The sequence below is a fragment of the Grammomys surdaster genome, unplaced genomic scaffold (assembly GCF_004785775.1).
Source record: "Grammomys surdaster isolate TR1022 unplaced genomic scaffold, NIH_TR_1.0 66, whole genome shotgun sequence".
NCBI classification, from domain to species: Eukaryota; Metazoa; Chordata; class Mammalia; order Rodentia; family Muridae; genus Grammomys; species Grammomys surdaster.
The window spans coordinates 5,486,066-5,502,434 of NW_021604568.1; the positions used below are offsets into that span (position 1 = coordinate 5,486,066).

Below are 16,369 nucleotides of genomic sequence, written 5' to 3' on the forward strand. Positions count from 1 at the left end.
CCAAGAATGCCCCTGAATGGCAAGCCCAGAACCCACCCACCCGCCTCTGCCTCGCTGGAGGGTCTTCGTCATCATTTCCCGAATACCCAGAAGAACCCTGAAAGGCTCTGTCTTGCCTTCGCTTGCCACAGCTGAGGACGCTGGAAGAATCTCTACACTGCCAAGGCAGACATTAGCAACTATTTTACAAGATACCTTTCCCAACTAGGTTTGCCTCCTGTGGGGAGATGGGTTTCTATTGCTGGAAAAAAACCCACAAAACTCATTTAATTTTTAAAATTATACTTATTTATTTAATATGTGCACAGGTGCACCATGGCACATGTAGAAGTTCGAGGATAACTTGTAGGAATTAGTTCTCTCACCATGTGGGCTCTGGAATTGAACACGGGGAGTCAGGCTTGGTGACAAGCACCTATACCTGCTGAGCTGGCTCACTAGTCCCCTCTCTCTTTTCAATCCTGGTTTATTGGCACAGGCTGATCTCAGAGTCACTATCTAGACAAGGATAACCATCAAGTTTTCATTCACCCTCCTTCGCCTCCCAGGTGGTGGGATTGATAGCTATGTGTCACCGTGCCTAGCTGCATGCTGGGAACTGAGGCCTGAGCCACACACATTCTAGGCGCCACTCCACTGACTGACATACAACATAGCCAAGTCCCTCCTTTTTTTTTTTTTTTTTTTGGTTTTTCAAGACAAGGTTTCTCTGTGTAGCCCTGGCTGTCCTGGAACTCACTCTGTAGACCAGGCTAGCCTCGAACTCTCGAACTCAGAAATCCACCTGCCTCTGCCTCCCAAGTGAAGTCCCTCCTTTTCTTGTACAGAAAAGATGAAAGTTGTCAACGTATAAGAGTCCACACATGTAACCTCAGGCAACTGAAGACAGAAGATCTCAAATTTGAGGCCATCTTGGGCTACACGGTAAGTTGCAGGCCTACAAAGACCCCGACTCCACAAACCAAACCAAAAATGGAAAAGGGAAGGAAGGAGGAAAAGATGGACATCCCTTAGACTCTCATAGCTACTCAGTCTTAGCTCCTGTCTCCTCTGTGACCCCTCTGGTGATTCAGACAAGCAGGGGACCTGGTGCTGGTACATGAGCTACCCAGATCACGTTTCTTGACAACTACAGGTGCCTGACCATACACTGTTCTTCCATTAACTCAAGGCACTCGGGAAGGGAAACGGTGGGCATTTGGCTTTAGGGAAACAAGAAGCCCTGGATACCACATCTCTGTCCTTGATGTTTCTCTCCTCTCTATTTTTTTCTGACTCCAGGCAACTCAGACTTAATCTCCCTACCTTGCTTGTGCCTTGTTGAGAGTCAGAGGGAGAAGTTGTAAGATTGACACAGAGGAGCAAGGGCTTACACCCCAGTCCCTAAGAACAAGCAGGAAGAACTTCTTCCATACGGACAGTCACCACATCTGCACCTCTTGCTTCTGCTGAGGGTCCAGGCCTTAGGCAGCCACACCTGCTTGAGTAAATGCAAGGCTGAGAGAGAGTCGAGGCATTGTGGGTACATAGAAACTTGCCTTTGATCTTTGCCAGCTTCTGGGTGACCTCAGGCCCTCGGGCTACTGAACTGTTTCCCAAGAAAGCAGTCTCCTTGGAGGCTCAATGCAGCTTCTTATTGTCCTATTGAGTGGTATCAATTTGCAAGCCTGGACTCAGAGTCCTTACTCAGCTGGCCCAGATCCTCCTTCAGAATCCCTCCCCACAGAAGCCACTGGTCCAAGGAGTGACATTCTAAAGCACACGCTGGACACGTACCCTACTCACACCAACATTGATCCTGACAGTTCTAATCAGATCCAGGATCTTTCTCTCAGACCTATCTCTCGGGCCAGCTGTTCTCAACCTTTGGTTTGCAAGCCCTCTGGAAGTCAGATGACTCTTTCACAGGGGTCATATATCAAATATCCTGCATATCAGATATTTACACTACAATTCATAACACTAGAAAAATTACAGCTACAGGAGCTACAAAATAATTTTATGGTTGGGGGTCACCAGAGCACAAGGAAGTGAATTAAAGGCTCGAAGCATTAGGAAGGTTGAGGCTGTCTCAGGCTCCCCAGTCTAAATTCACTTTAGAAATTTCAGATAGCACAAACTCAGGCTCTGTCCCTTCCTCTCGCTCAGCACAGACCCGGGCCCTTTTGGTGCTTGAATCATTTGGCTCATTTTGTGTCCTGGCTCTTAGACCCTCAACTGACAAAGCACACCTCACTTATGGGAAACCACGAGGCCACTCTCCCTCCCTGGGCTGCACATCACATCCCTTCACAGGAACCTCTGGGCAGCTCAGGATCTGAGCCTCCAGCTTTCCCCTGGGAGGATCAGGACCAGTTTCAGGGAAGTGGCTGGAACCTGAGCCCCAGCCCAGCTTCCACTGACCTGCCTGATCTATCAGGACAGCCATCAGGAGGTCCTCCACAGTGGATTACCCACCATGAATGTTTCATGGGCTTGCTCTTAGGCGCCGTGGAGAAGGCAGTGACTCCGGGGAAGGCTGTAGAAGAAACAAAGGAGGCAGGGCAGGAGGCAGGTGGAAGGGTGCAGTATAACTCAGGTATTGGTTAGGATGGGACACAGGACTTCTTTGTGGAGAAAGATCTTGTGGGATCTGATGGCGTTTGTCAGATTGAAATGGTTGAGGCTGAAGCCTTTGTCCGGCAGACACAAGGTCAAGTGGTCCATTCCAGAACTGGAAAGGAAGAGAATGAGAGATAGATAGGTGGTAAATAGATGACAGACAGACTAGATAGATAGATAGATAGATAGATAGATAGATAGATAGATGGATAGATAGATAGATGGATAGATAGATAAGGCTGAGTGTAGCGCATGCCTTTAACTCTAGCACCCAGGGAGCAGAGGCAGGTGAATCTCTGTGGGTTTGAGCCCAGTGGTATACATAAAGAGTTCTAGGCCAATTAGGGCTACATAGTGAGACCCTTTCTAAAAATTTTTTAAAAAAAAGAAAGAAAGGAAAAATTGAAATTATTAAATCAGAGACTGGACATCAGGTGGGGTCCATAACGGTGGAGATATTTGGGGACCATGGACGTTTAGGGGACTGCTCTATCTTGGGTTCAGGCCCCAGACATTTCCCTGAAGTCTTCTGTAAGTACATTCAGGCAGAGGGACAGATGTAATTTGGTGGTGACCCTGGACATTCCTCCTCTTGAAAGTCACTGACCTGTTCTCCACACTGTTGCCCTGGGTCTCAGGACCAAGGTGTCCAGGCTGCCAGTGGGTGTCATGGATCCTCCCAGGCTCCCTGAAGGCTGTCGGCTCTATCATCCTCAGGCTTCAGGCTCAGCTAGTTCCTGAGGGAGAGGCAGGTTGCTGCTCTAGAAGAGTTTCCTTCAGGCTTCTCCTGCATCTCTCAAGGCAGCAACCACACCTGGACTCTTGTTCTGAGCACTTCCAGTCAGAAGTGTGAGCCATCTGATCTTTAACCACGGGGAGCCAGGACATGATCCCCAAATGTCAACACAAAGGACCATGTTTAGCAGGGGATGGTGCCTGGACAATCCTTTTTCTCTCCTCCCATGGACAGCCAAGCAAGGACAGGCAAACAAGTGTTTCCTGAATCATCCCAGGGCTTCCTCTTGTTTCTTGCTGAGGGATAAGTCCAGGCCTTGCTCAGTATCTGCCAACCAGTGGGAGGGGGCTCACAAGCGATCAGTTCTGGGCCTGCCCAGATGGACAGTCACTTCTTCGGGTGCAGAGAGACCCAGATGGGAAGGAGAGCAACCAAAAGCACCTTCTTGGCACAACCTTCCAGAATAACGTGGGACTTGGGGATCCCCCTGGAGTTCCTGCCAGCTCCCCATCTGTCTCCCCACCACTCACTCCTCCTCTCCTCTCTGCTCTCTCTGGCTTTTAATTCCCCATTCACCATCTTTACTGAAGCCCCTTGGTTGCTATGGAAACCCAATGCAACCAAGGAAGCAGAATTTGGAGGGGTTCTGAGATTTCCAGCCCAACAGACCCTGCTTTGATCTCCGTTTGCCCAAGCTTAGGGAACGTTTATCGTGCCTTCAGAAAATGGGTTTGTGGTCTCCTCTAGTTAAACAGTAGAGGTGTGAACTGGGTACGGGGTGGCTCACACCTATAATCCTAACATTCAATAAACGGAAGTAGGAAGAGTGTCAACAGTTCAAGGCTAGCCTGGGCTACGTTGTGAATTCTAAGTCAGCCCAACCTTGTCTCAAATAAATCTTGTCTCAAATAAGTAATAAGTAAGTAAATAAAAAGGTAGGTAGCATAGTTTAGATAGGCAACAGAAGACACCTCTGCTAAGTGGTCAGCGCTCACTGTCAGCAATGCTGTGCCTGACATTGCCTTAAGCAATGAGCAAGTTACACCAAGGTTCTTGCTCATTGGGAAGGTACAGCTAGATAGCTAAAAGGTACAGAATCTAATGTGTAAACAGAAATCAAGAAAATACCAGAGAGTGGGAAGGATAACATAGAAAATACGACAGATCCTGGTGGTACCAGGCCTGTTGCTTGGTAGCTGTCATCAACTTGACAGAAACTCAAGTCACCTGGGAAGAAGGTTAAGGCATTGCCTCTGTCACACTGCTCTTGTCTGCCTGTCTGGGGGGATTGTCTTGACTGGCGATTGATTGATGTGGAAGGCCCACTTCACTGTGGCCAGGGCCACCCTTAGGCAGGTGGTCTGGAGTTGTATAGAAAAGCAAGCTGAGCAAGCCACGGGAGCAAGCCTGTGGGCAGCATCCTCTGGGCTCTTGGCTTCAGTTTCTGCCTCCAGGTAACTGACTTAGGCCCTTGCCTTCCCTCAGTGATGGATCGGAGCCTGTAAGCCAAACAAACACCCCCTCCGACCTCAAGTTGCCTCTAGTCAGTGTTTTATCACAGCAACGGAGGAGCAAACTAGGACGATTGTAAACCTCACTACTTGGGAGCTGAGGCAGAAGGATTTCAAACTCAAGGTCTTAGGTCTTGAGCAAGTTCAAGGCCAGCCTAGGCATCTTAGTAAGACTCTTTTCCAATAGCTGTCCTATGACCTTCATACTCATGCCGCAGTACGTAAACTCCCATTTCCAAAAGACAAAACAACAAATGTGTAAAATAAAAAGCAGAAAGAAGACTTGCCCAGCATATGTGAGGCCCTAGGCTGGATCTCAGTACTGCACAAGGGAACAAAGAAAGCAGAGAATTTTCTACCACACAGCCACCCATCTCATAACCCCAGAAGACAAGCAATCCCAGCTGGGAGGACAGCAAGTACACAGACAGGCAAATACCCACTCGGCTTGTGTGAGAAGCTAGGGAGAGACTGGAGAGGCAGGGTCAGGATGCTGTGGGTGATGGCAAAGTGGCTTAGGCTGTAGGATGAGAGGCTGATCAAGGCCAGAGTGCACAGGAGACTGCAGGCCGTGGGCCCCGGCTGGACTTCCAGTGTAGGTTTGGTGGGACTAACACAATCCGATCTGGGTTTTGGAAATTCCAGTGACTGAGAGTTGAGGGATGGTAGGGATACAAGAGAGACCAGAGAAAGCAGCTGTGTGTAGAGACTGCTGCTCCGTAAGAACAGAGAATGGAGGCCTGGAGAAACAGTTGTTAAGTAGAGTTCAGATCCCCAGCACCCATACAAAAGCCAGGAGTGCACACCCATAACCCTGGCAGTCAGGATGGGGGTGGTGGCAGAATAATGTGGATTCTGGGAACTCAGTGACCAGCTAGTCTGTCTAAAAGGGCAGCTCCAGGATCAGAGAGAGGCCCTGCCTATAAATAAATAAATAAATAAATAAATAAATAAATAAAGTGGAGGCCAGATATTGGTGGCACATGTCTTTAATCGCAGCACTTGAGAGGCAGACACTCTCTGAGTTCAAGACTAGCTTGGTCTATGTAGTGAATCACCAGACATGGTGAGACACTGTCTCAAAAAGGAAAGAAAAAAAAAGTAGAGGTGCCTTGGAGTGGGGTAGTAGCAACTGACAAGCAATTGGATGGACTGGACAAGAGAATGTTCTGGAAGCAAAGCCAGAAAGACCCAACGAGTGAAGCAGAACTCAGTTTGCTGGAAGAGTCCAGGAGGCTCCTGATGAAACAGTTCTTAGTTTTGGTCACTTCCTGGCTCTGGATTTTGTAGGTAGGGGTAGAGGAAGCTAATGGACAATAAAACTCTTGACCACACTTAAGCTCTAGGTTCTGACAGGGCTCTTTCTCCTGCTTCAGCAGTGTGTACAGTCTCCCAGGGTTCCTACCACTTCTCAGGCTACACTTCCTCCATCTTTGTGTTCCCTCTCCCCTCCACTCTGAGGCTTAAGACTCCAGCATGGATCTTTGCTCTTTTAGCTCCTGCCCTCCCTTAGGACTCCATCCTGTCTCCTGGCTTGGAGCATTGCTGTGTGTTCAGCACTCCCGTTATAGCACAAGAAGGAGACTCACCCTGGAATTCCAGATTCAAGATTCTCTCCACTCACGCCTTCCTCTGGAATACTGAGTCAGCTCAAACCTCACACGTCCGAACTCAAACTCCGGAGCCTTCCTGAGAACCGGCCCCCACCTGGAACCTTCTCAGCAAACCACCTCAGCACCCCCGCCTTGAGTACCTCCAGTTAGTTGCTCAAGCCTTCCAGGCATCCCTAGCTGCCTTCTCTTCCTACTCAAACCATAGCCAAACCCACCTGCAGACCCTGCAGACCTGCCCCTCCCCAAACAAAAAACAACAGAACCCCCCCACACACCAAATTCCAATCGCTTCTCACCTCTCCAATCCACTATTATCAATCTCTCTGTCGCTTTGGAACTGTCTCCCTTGCCCCCCACTGTCTCTACTGCCCCCCACTGTCTCTACTTAACACACCGCAGCCACCGCAATCTTCAAGTCCCTGCCTACCTTCACATCCCTGCCTTCACATGGCTTAGCTGTTGCTGTTGTAAGCTCACAGTGGGATGCCACCTCACCTCAACAAGGCTAAGCCAAAGTGGCCCCTGGATGATCTGCCCTCCACTGGGTGCCTTGCCATCACCTGGTTATCAATTTAATATTCCAGCATCAGGTCCTGAGGCCTCCCCTAACCTTTGTTCCAGACACCCTGCTCTCTTCTCTAGTCCCCTTTAGTTTTTGAGATAGCTATTCCTCTACCTGGGTGCCCCCCCCCATCTGAGAGCCTTGCCCCAACAGGTGTCTGTTCAAACACGAAGTTCTCAGCAAGGCCTTCTTTGATCACAGTGTTTACGCCAGCCGGCACCCTTCACACTCACTCCTGTCTTTGACGCTGTGTCTGATACACTCTGTCCTGTTAGCTGTGCCTCCTCCTGCCTCCCTCTAGAAGCTGAGCAGAAAACAATGGGGATTTTATTTTTATTTATTTGTTTTTAACTTCCTGCTCTATCTCATCTGCCCAGAGCAGAGTTAGGCATATAATAGGCACTCAGTAAATATTTATTGAATGAATGAACCGTATTAGGGTGAGACCTACAGTTCTCAAGAGGCAGCCTCGACCTGGAGATGTTATAGCTTTGACACCATGTGACTGCTGAGCTGGGTTGTCCATCTGGAGAGAGTGAGCCCTAAGGTCCTTTGCACAGTGGCATTCAAGCCCGTGTGGTGTCACAGAGAGCAGGACGGGTGGACAGGACCCATGGGAGAAGACAGCACTTGCTCGTTTATTTATTCTTTCCAGCCAAGGCCTGGGTTGGGTCTTTGGTGGCTTTGAAATGAAATGCACGTTTCTGATTTAGACTTGGCTTGGCTCTGGGAATCCCGAGAGAGAGGATGAGCGAGCGAGGGTCGAGCCCAGCCTGCTGAGTAGAGGCCTGATCACTGAGCTGGACATCTCCCTGTGTTGATGTCCTGAGAGCTCACTAAAGACACAGTGTCTGAGAGGCACTTGGAGGAGGCTCAGGAGTTCAAGGCTGGGAGGCTGCACAATGAAGCCGATGCCAGCCCAAGTTCCATGAGACGCCATTTTAAAGAAAATGGACAAGTGAGAAAGAAGAATCCAAGCGGGACCTGGTAAGGACAGGAGGGAGAGAGCCCGAGTAACTAACCTTGCTATGGCTGACCCAGGGACAGAGTGGTCTACCTTTTGGTCCTCCTCCCTTTTCTGGGCCTTGCCACAGCTCCGTGCTTGTTTTCCCCAGAATAAGTGGCTAAGCACATTGGGCCGGCGATAACCCCTTGAAATCAGTTGTTATCACAGTTAACAACCAGTTTGGCTTCAGTTCAGGCTGTTAACTATCAAACCACTAAGTACGGTAATGATTGATTCTTGGCCAGTTGCAGCTTGAGTGGGCTGTAAAACCCCATTAGTGAGGGCTCTGTGGAGGCAGCAACTCAAAACATAAACAAATTGCTGGGTGCTCCTGCCCGGCTTCATCCTACTGCTCACTGCTCAGGCTCCCATGGGTCCCTGGCCTGGGGGGTGGGGGGGCGTCTACTCAGGCAGCCTCAGCAGATTCCCACTCTCCTGCCCGCCTCTCTGGCCTCTCCCCTGTAGGGCATCTCTTCTCTCTCTACTGCACACCTCTCCTACCCAGATGTGACCACACCCCACTTCCACCAAGTACCTCTGAAGACTCGGACACTCCCAGCCCAGAGGCTTGAGGCTTAGCTTTGGCCTAGCCACTGACCACCATTGGCCCAGCCAGGCAGACCTCACTTTGTAGCCAGGATCACAGGCAAAGAGCCTGACATTCCATCACCCCCTAGACTCCCTCCCACCCTGTGGCTTTCCCCAGGAATTGCTCTCAAACAAATGACATGTGGGTAATTACTGGGCTGGGGGCTGGACAGGCGACCGTGCAGATGAAAGCGTTTCCTGGACGGTCTCTTCATTTGCATGGCATCAGAAGCTGCTCAGAAGGTGTGACTTTTCCCACAGTGAGACCCCAGCTCCTCGCACAATAAAGCCAGGCTGCTCACCCAGAATTAATTAAAGGGGGAGGGGAGCGGAGGACAAGGCACAGGGTGCCGGGGGAGCTACAAGACGGCTAGCTGAAGCCCCTTCCTGAGACCCCCAGTGTCCACACCTGAAGAACCACACTCTATCCAGTGCCCCCCGGGGTGAGGAGTAGACAGGGCCTGAGGATCCCCGGCCTCTTGTTCCAGGCTTTCCACTGAGCCTTGGCAATCCTGATCAACCTGGAAGGGCTGAGCCTGGGACTTGGACTAGAAGAACTCTGGGATGCCCAGTAGTTAGGAAGCCTTTGGCTGCCCCAACCCGTGCCAACTGAGGTGCCAAAGAGAGGCCTACAAGGAAGAAATTTCCAGGTTGTTCTGGTAGCTGGGCTATAGAAACAGCCAGGATGGAAGGCCTGCCCAGTGAAGAGTGGTCCAGCACTGGGCACAGGGGTCCCGATTCTGTAGTAAGGCATGGTGCTCATCCCAGAGGCCTCTCTTCCCCTCTTGCCTATGTCTAGCTTTTTCCTGAAGGCTCGGGTCCCCCAGGTTGGCCTCTTCATGGAGAATAGTGCCTTTAGTTTTTCAGGAGCACCCGAGCCTGGCACTTTCTGTTCACAGCCGTGGCCTGAATCTCCTAAAGTTGCCGCAGCCCCATGACTACTAGCCAAGGCAGTGCTCCCCACCCCGGACACTGGGCAATTGCTCTTCAGCTTTTGAAATCAGATTCTATAGACTATAATCAGTCCTATGGTCTCTGTCCTGTTACTTATATAGATTAGAGCTACAGAGCCAAAAGGGCTCCTTCCCCACCTGTCACCCACAGAGGGCTCCAACCTGTTCTTCATTTTGGCCCTGGGCTTGGGATGTATTCACAGAGTGAGGTGGTCCCCCATCTGAGAGACCCAAGGCCATCTCAGAATCTTTCTGTCCCCCCACCCTGCAAAACCTTTCCAATGGAGTAAAGGAGAAAGCTGGCAAGCAGGTCCTTAGATGGAGGGTAGCCTTGGACCTGCAGTTGGGACACCACAGTGGAAAGGGACTACTCCTGGCAGGACTCAATCTCCAACACACATTTCTAATATGCAAGTTAAATAAACGTTTCAGTCGTTTAATAGTAACTAGTGCACAACCACCTTCACTGACACCCACCCCTAAGGGACTGACCTAGGCCTAATCGGTTTTTTTCCCCCTACCCGTGCCTGGGGTACAGAGTGACCCTGGTTGGCCTGGCCAGGTGCCCTGCCAGTGCTGGGACTTCAGGAGAATATCTGCCAGACCAGAGAGCCCTCCACCGCAGGGAGCCCCACAGGAACCCAGTCTTAGGTCACCAGTGGGCTTTCCTGAGAGCTAAGAAGACAGACATCACAGCCAGTGGAATACAAAAATAGAGCCTCTCTTTTGTTTAAAAAAACAAAAAACAAAAAACAAAAACAAAACCCAACAGCAAACAATATGCACAACTAGAAGGCAGCTCCCCAGCTCCTCCCCTTCGCAGTGCGGCCCCGCCGAGCTCTCGCTGGAGTCCGCGGCCGGCGGGCGGGGAGGGGCCGGGCGAGCGCCTATCGGGGCTCCGGGGCCCAAGTCCTCTGGCTGCCGCGCAGGCTGCGCGTGAAGGGCGGGTAGTTGAGGAACTCGAAGCGCAGGCTCTGCTCGGTGGTGTGGTGGCCCCGCGGCAGGCGCTTCATGAAGTGCACCTCGCGCTGGTGCTGGCGCGTCTTGGAGCCCTTGCGGGGCCGGCCCTTGCGGGTAAAGGCCATGTACCAGCCCTCGTACTTGGCATTCTGCAGCGCCGTGTAGTTGTTCTCCAGCACGATCTCCGTGAAGACGCAGTCCTTGCCTTTGCCGTTGCTCTGTAGGTAGTTGAGGGGGTAGGGATGAGGGGGCAGACGAGGTGTTATGGAGCCTCCCTCCTTGTGAGGCAGAGGGCCAGCGGCCCCAGACAGCAGGTGGGCACCCCAGCAGATGGCTAGGGGAGCCTGAGCCCAGCCCCACCCCCTACCCGGGCACCCGCTCCCTAATCCCTCACAACCCACAGCCCACCCGGCAACTTCCTGTCCTCCTGGGCAGCAGTGACACATGGCTCTCCACCGAGGGGCTGGGCCCGAGGCAGAGGGGCCCAAAAGCCTGCCTGTTCTGGCCTACTGCCCGCCAGTCTGGCCTGGGCTGCGGGAGTTTCTCCACCTGCCCCCCAAACCCCAGCATCTCTGGACTCAGGATCAGCCCCCAGGACAGACACCCTATGCGGGGGAGGGGAAGCCTAGGAGGGACTCTGAGGCCCAAGCCCTGAAGCCTAGGAAATGGGGAGCTTGAGACCAGAGAGGAGCCGTGACTAATGGAGCCATTTCAGAGCTAGGCCGAGGGGCTGGGCCTGCGGCTTACTGAACATTCCAAATGCTGGTACCATGTAATTGGACATAATAGCAAAGCAATTTGGCGATTTGTTAAAAAGATATATGGAATTTGCCATCACCACCCCCAACCCCTTCCCTAGCCTTCCTCCTTCATCTTCATCCCTCTGGTTGTTTCTTTCTCTCTAATTCCTCCATCCAATCATTAGGCAAACCCTGAGGTAACCAGGGTGCCATGCCTCTCCACACACCTTGTTGGGATTAAAGTGTACTAGAGAGGCCCAGTCAGTGCTCGCCACCTCTCAAGCCACACTTCCCTTCCGGAGCCTCACCTTGGCAATTAGCTTCCCCTTCTTGTTCATGCAGATGTAGAGCCCCGTCTCTGCTCCTCGGACTCGGACTCTGCTTCCAAAAGTATCGGTCTCCACAATGAGCTTTGCTGTCGGGGAAGTTATGGGATGGATGGTCAGTACATCTGCGACCTCTGTGTTCTACAGCTTTACCTCAGTTGCTCCAAGGATGTGTCCTATCCCTGGAACAACTGCTCCAAGGGACAGCAACATAAAATACAGGCTCCAGCCCAGCCCATTTGCAGATGTGTTGGGTAGCCCTAAGAAAGATGGACTCTCTCCTCAGGACCTGAGACTCCACCTCTGGGCTTACAAAGGGTCTGAGACAAAAAACAGTTTACAAGTTAAGTTTCATAGAAATGTTTGGATGCGTCAAATCTCTGTTCCTTTAGCCTCCTTTTCATGCTAGAAGGTTTTTTTTGGTCAAGATGCCAAGTAAAATTAAAGCTATGTAGATTCCATAGCTATTGGAGAGACCTCTGAATAGCCTTCCAACTTAGACTATCATGCGCTCATACCCCACAGACCGTTAAGAACATCAGGGAATAGTGGCAAGCTCCTGTCACAAAGCTAAAGGTAAAAACATCCTGTTCTGTTCCTTCCTAGTCAGTGCTAATTACCAGCCCGGGCCATCCTTCACCCCTTGTGCAGCCCTGTTCTGCAAGAAGTGACAGAGGGGGGCTGGAGAGATGGCTCAGCACACTGCTTCCTGTAGAGGATCAGCGTTCAGTTCTCAGGACCCACATAGGGTGGCTCACAGTTGCCTGAAACTCCAGTTCCAAGTGATCAAACAACCTCTCTGACCTCTGTGTGTGTGTGCACGCGCACGCGCACACACGCACACATACAGCACATATATAATTTAGAATAAAAGAATCGGAGAAGAGGAAGAAGAGGGTATTTCTCCCTACACACTGACTTTAGCAGTCTGCTTTCTGGAACCTTCTCCTTCCTTCCACTTCCTAGTCTTCAGAGTCCAGGTCCAACATGCAGACTCCGACAACTCATTGTCTTGTCTCTCTTCACCTCCATTATAGTAGGGTTTCTTAGGCACTGGCCAAAGCTTTCAGAGGTGACATAAGCTTGGGCTGAATTCTGTGCCCTTCTCTACTTCCTGTTCACATAAATAGCCAACTTGCCCCAGAAGCTGGTCCTGGCCACCTCTTTATATAATTGCTCTCTTAGAGGCTGTTCCCAAGAAGAGGAAGAGCTGAATCAGATGACAGGCAGAAGAGACTAAATCTCCTGCCTGACCCACTATAAAGCCCAGACCTTTTCCTCCTTGAGAAAGCAATTCTATCTTGACATGTGGCTCTCTCTATATAACCCATACCAGGGGTACGGGGGCACGGGACCATCAGTGAAGTCCTCACACTGCCTAGCCTCTGACTGCCTATTTCACATAGACACAAAAGTGGGACCCAGAAGCTGAAGTCCAGTCTGTCCCCAAGTCAGCTGGGAGGTGCAACTGTATACCTCTCCCCCTGACCAGGCAGATTGTTCACTCCTCTCATGCCTGCTTTGGAGAGCAAGAAGCAATTGCTTCATGGCCAGGGAAGGATGCCGGCTAGAGGGGGTTACAGGACCCTGCTCTGAGGATTCCAGCCAAGGATCATATTGCAGATATGCCCATTCTCAGATCCTAACATAGCAATTGGGACCTCTCCTCTGTTCTCTTCAGTCTAAAAAAAAAAAAAAGCCTCTCTTTTCTGGGCTTTTTGGAGCCCCAGACCCAAACTTCCGCCCTTCAGGCAGAGACCAAGGAGTCCTGGAAGCCTCCTCTGGGTTTGAATGAAGTAAGTGAGCATCTGCCTTCGCTAATGCCTGAAGACCAATTCCATCACTGCCAGCCTAGTTTCTCCTTCCCATCCCAAAACCAAAGGATGCTAGGCCATTTGCTCCAGTAGAGTAAACTCTGGAGGAGCCCGGCATTCTTTCCCTTTTCTTGTTGGGAAGCTGAGAAGGGCAGCAAGCAGCCAATTTGGAGGGACAAAGGGCCTGAAGGCCAGTTCTGCCAGCCCAGCGGGGGAGCTCGGCCACCAGGCAGGCTACCCCCACCCCCACCCAAAGAGCCCCCGCTCTGGTCTCCTCGGCCATCAGGGGAGCCTGGCCATACAGTTTACAGAGGTTTCCCAACCAGGCTTTTGGAAAGCTTAACATTTTCGAACCTAGTCTTCCACCCCAGTGACAGATTTATCCCAGGAAAATTATGTCTCCTTCTCTAGCTTTGAAGGGAAGTCAGCTACGTCCATGCTGAAAAAATGCAGTGAGACATACTCGATCCCCCAAACTGGCTCGAGAAGAGGAGAAAGTATTCAGGAAATGTTAAAAAAGGTGAAAGTAAGAAGAGTTTTAATCGCTCTGCCAGACGTGGGGGTCTCTCCAGAGATTCCTAGAGAACAATCTTGAGCCTCTTTTTTAACATTTACAGACTTGCAACTCCTTTCAAACTCTACAACTGAAAAAAAAAAAAAAAGCCTGGTTCTTTTTCTGTTTTATATCATTCTTCGTTTTTCTTCTTAGCTCTTAAAATGCCTCACCTCTTTAGTACATTTTAATAGGGCCTTCCTTTCTCTTTTCATGCTTATTTAAGTTGGTCATTATTTAAAGGTTTTTAAACGCACAATATTCCGCTCTCTAAAAACACCAGCCGCCCAGAGGGTTTGCCTTCCTTGTGGTACATCCAAGAGTCTGGAAATTGGCCCCATTTCAAGACAAGAATATTGAATGTTTTAGAAATCAATCAGTCCTCGGCCCCTGCCCCAGTAGCTCACTGTACTCAGCAGCCCTACGGGGAGCCGCCAGCCGACTCAGCCCCCTGGGGTATCCACAGTGGAGCCGGGTGTCTAAGTTCCAGGCCAAGCCTCGCTGTGCAATTGACCCTTCTGATCAGTTAGCAGTTATCTCCCCTTTTCAAGCTGGGCAAACTGGGGGATTTCTCTACCATCTTTTTCCCACTCTCCTTTTGTGGACCCTGGCGACATATCCTCTTTCAAGAACTTCCCTTAAATCTGGGCCTCTCCCCTGACCCCTCTGCCTCCACCTGCAGCTGGGAAGAGGTGTGTGAAGAGGGGGAGGTTGTAAGGGAGACTCCTGGATTCATTCATTTGCGGAGCAGGGAAGCGAGGGCACCTGTTGGCCCCGTCCTCCCCAGGGTCCCTTCCCCACTGTTCTCTCCAGCTGACCCCAAGGCACCTTTCTGCCTTAACTCCTTCCCTTCTCAGCTGGGGAGCCCGCAGGCCTCTCTGGCCAAGGCAGCTGGGGCTGGCAGGGATCGGCGAGGTCCACAGCTAACCTCTCCTCTCCAGGGTCCGGGGAACGCGCCTTACCGAAGGGGTCTCCGTCTTCTGCCATGGCGTTGATGCGCTTGTTGGCCAGAACCTGCACGTGCTTCCCGCTGGTGCGGCTGTAGAGCTGGTAAGTCCGGATGAGGCGGCGGCTGAGCTGATCCGTCACCAGGCTCTGCTCCCTCACATGCTGTGTAAAATTAGGTGAGGACTGAACAGTTACCTTTAGGAAATTGAAAAATACACAGCACGCCATTATAATGCTACTCCGCCCAGGGGCCCTGAGTTGGTCCCCATTGCCCTTGTACCCCCCTCCCGCCGCGCCAGGCAGCCAGCGGGGACTGGGGGCATCCCCACAACATGCCGGCTCAGGCCACCAACCCCCGCGGGGAAGTCGCGCAGACCCAGCCCAGGATGGATGGATGAACCCGGGATGAGGGAGAGTCTGGACCCACCTGTTGGGAAACACCCTGGGGCTCTCGGCCAGCTCGGAGCAGGGAAGCGGGCTCCCTGCCCAGCGCAGGCCCCCCGCCCGGGCCTTCCTAGAGGAGCAGGGTGCTTTTAAGCAGCGAGGCAACGCTACCCGACCCATGACATTTATAAAGACAAATTTACGGAGCAAATGTTGAGCGTGCAAAGGGCCTAGGTTAACAGGATCATTGGCCCAAACCGGCCACACGTCTCCCCAGAGAGCAGCGGAGAGGATGTTTGCTGCAACTACATCCCAACTACCCCTGACAAGGAACACCCGCTGATTCCGGCTCCCGCCTTCCTAGGAGGCCAGGTGTGGCTACAGGTAGTAGCCTTCCCATCCACCCGAACTGGCTGGAGCGCCTTTGAGACTCGCTGGGCTCAAGACCCTTGGGTTCTAGTCTCTCCACTCACTCGCTGTGTGACTTTAGGCAGGACACTGTCTCTCTGTTCCTTAGATCCCTCCTCGGGGTAGTTTGGGGCTGGATTTGTAAAGTTCTTTCCAGCGCTGCTGCGCTGGCCGAAGGGTCGGTCCTCGTGTCCCTGCCCGAGAGTGTCAGCTGGGTCCCCCGCGCCCGGCCCCCGCTTCTGCACAGCGCTCCTTACCTGGGCTTGGAGGCAGAGAACCAGCAAGTGCAACAGCCTGTGGGAGACAAAAGCGGGCAGGAGAGAGGCGCGGGGTGAGCGGAGAGGGCTCGGCGGGTGCTGGCCGACGGGGACGCGGGGGTGACCACCGTACTCACAGGCAGCTCAGCGCGGAGCGGGGGCTGCCCATGGCGCGCGGCCCCGGGAGCACCGAGAGCCCGGGCGGGGTCACGCCGTCCCACTGGAGGCCGCGGGAGGACAAGCCGAAGGTGCAGAGGCCGAGGAAGGTCGGGGTGCGGGAGCCCAGCGGCTATCCCGACGCGGCTCGGCGGGTCCCGTGGAATGTCGTGCTCGCCGCGCGCGCCGATCCCCTCTGCGCCGCTGCCGGAGCCGGTGGCCGCTGGCTGCTCAGGAGCCGGAGCAGGCGGGA

At 52.3% G+C, this 16,369-nt stretch overlaps 1 protein-coding gene and 1 long non-coding RNA gene across 6 annotated transcripts; both read right to left on the reverse strand.

Annotated features, from left to right (window-relative positions):
- Window positions 1-272: 272 nt before the first annotated feature.
- On the reverse strand, window positions 273-3,881 carry LOC114625709. The gene is made up of 3 exons (XR_003712114.1): window positions 3,209-3,881; window positions 2,458-2,713; window positions 273-375 (listed from the first exon to the last, which is right to left on the reverse strand). It is a non-coding gene; the product is annotated as an uncharacterized LOC114625709 (long non-coding RNA).
- Window positions 3,882-10,270: 6,389 nt separating this feature from the next.
- Window positions 10,271-16,339, reverse strand: Fgf8 (fibroblast growth factor 8). 5 transcript variants are annotated; one of them, XM_028775396.1, is made up of 6 exons: window positions 16,098-16,339; window positions 15,961-15,997; window positions 15,339-15,425; window positions 14,926-15,106; window positions 11,579-11,685; window positions 10,271-10,748 (listed from the first exon to the last, which is right to left on the reverse strand). In XM_028775396.1, the coding sequence occupies exons 1-6, from the start codon at window positions 16,127-16,129 to the stop codon at window positions 10,458-10,460; spliced, it is 735 nt and encodes a 244-aa protein (XP_028631229.1). In that variant the 5' UTR covers window positions 16,130-16,339; the 3' UTR covers window positions 10,271-10,457. The 5 variants fall into 5 exon arrangements, with proteins under 5 accessions (XP_028631229.1, XP_028631257.1, XP_028631248.1 ...); XM_028775406.1 differs by having other exon boundaries at window positions 10,292-10,748; window positions 14,926-15,073; window positions 16,098-16,233; XM_028775424.1 differs by lacking the exon at window positions 15,339-15,425 and having other exon boundaries at window positions 14,926-15,073.
- Between the last annotated feature and the right edge of the window lie 30 nt (window positions 16,340-16,369).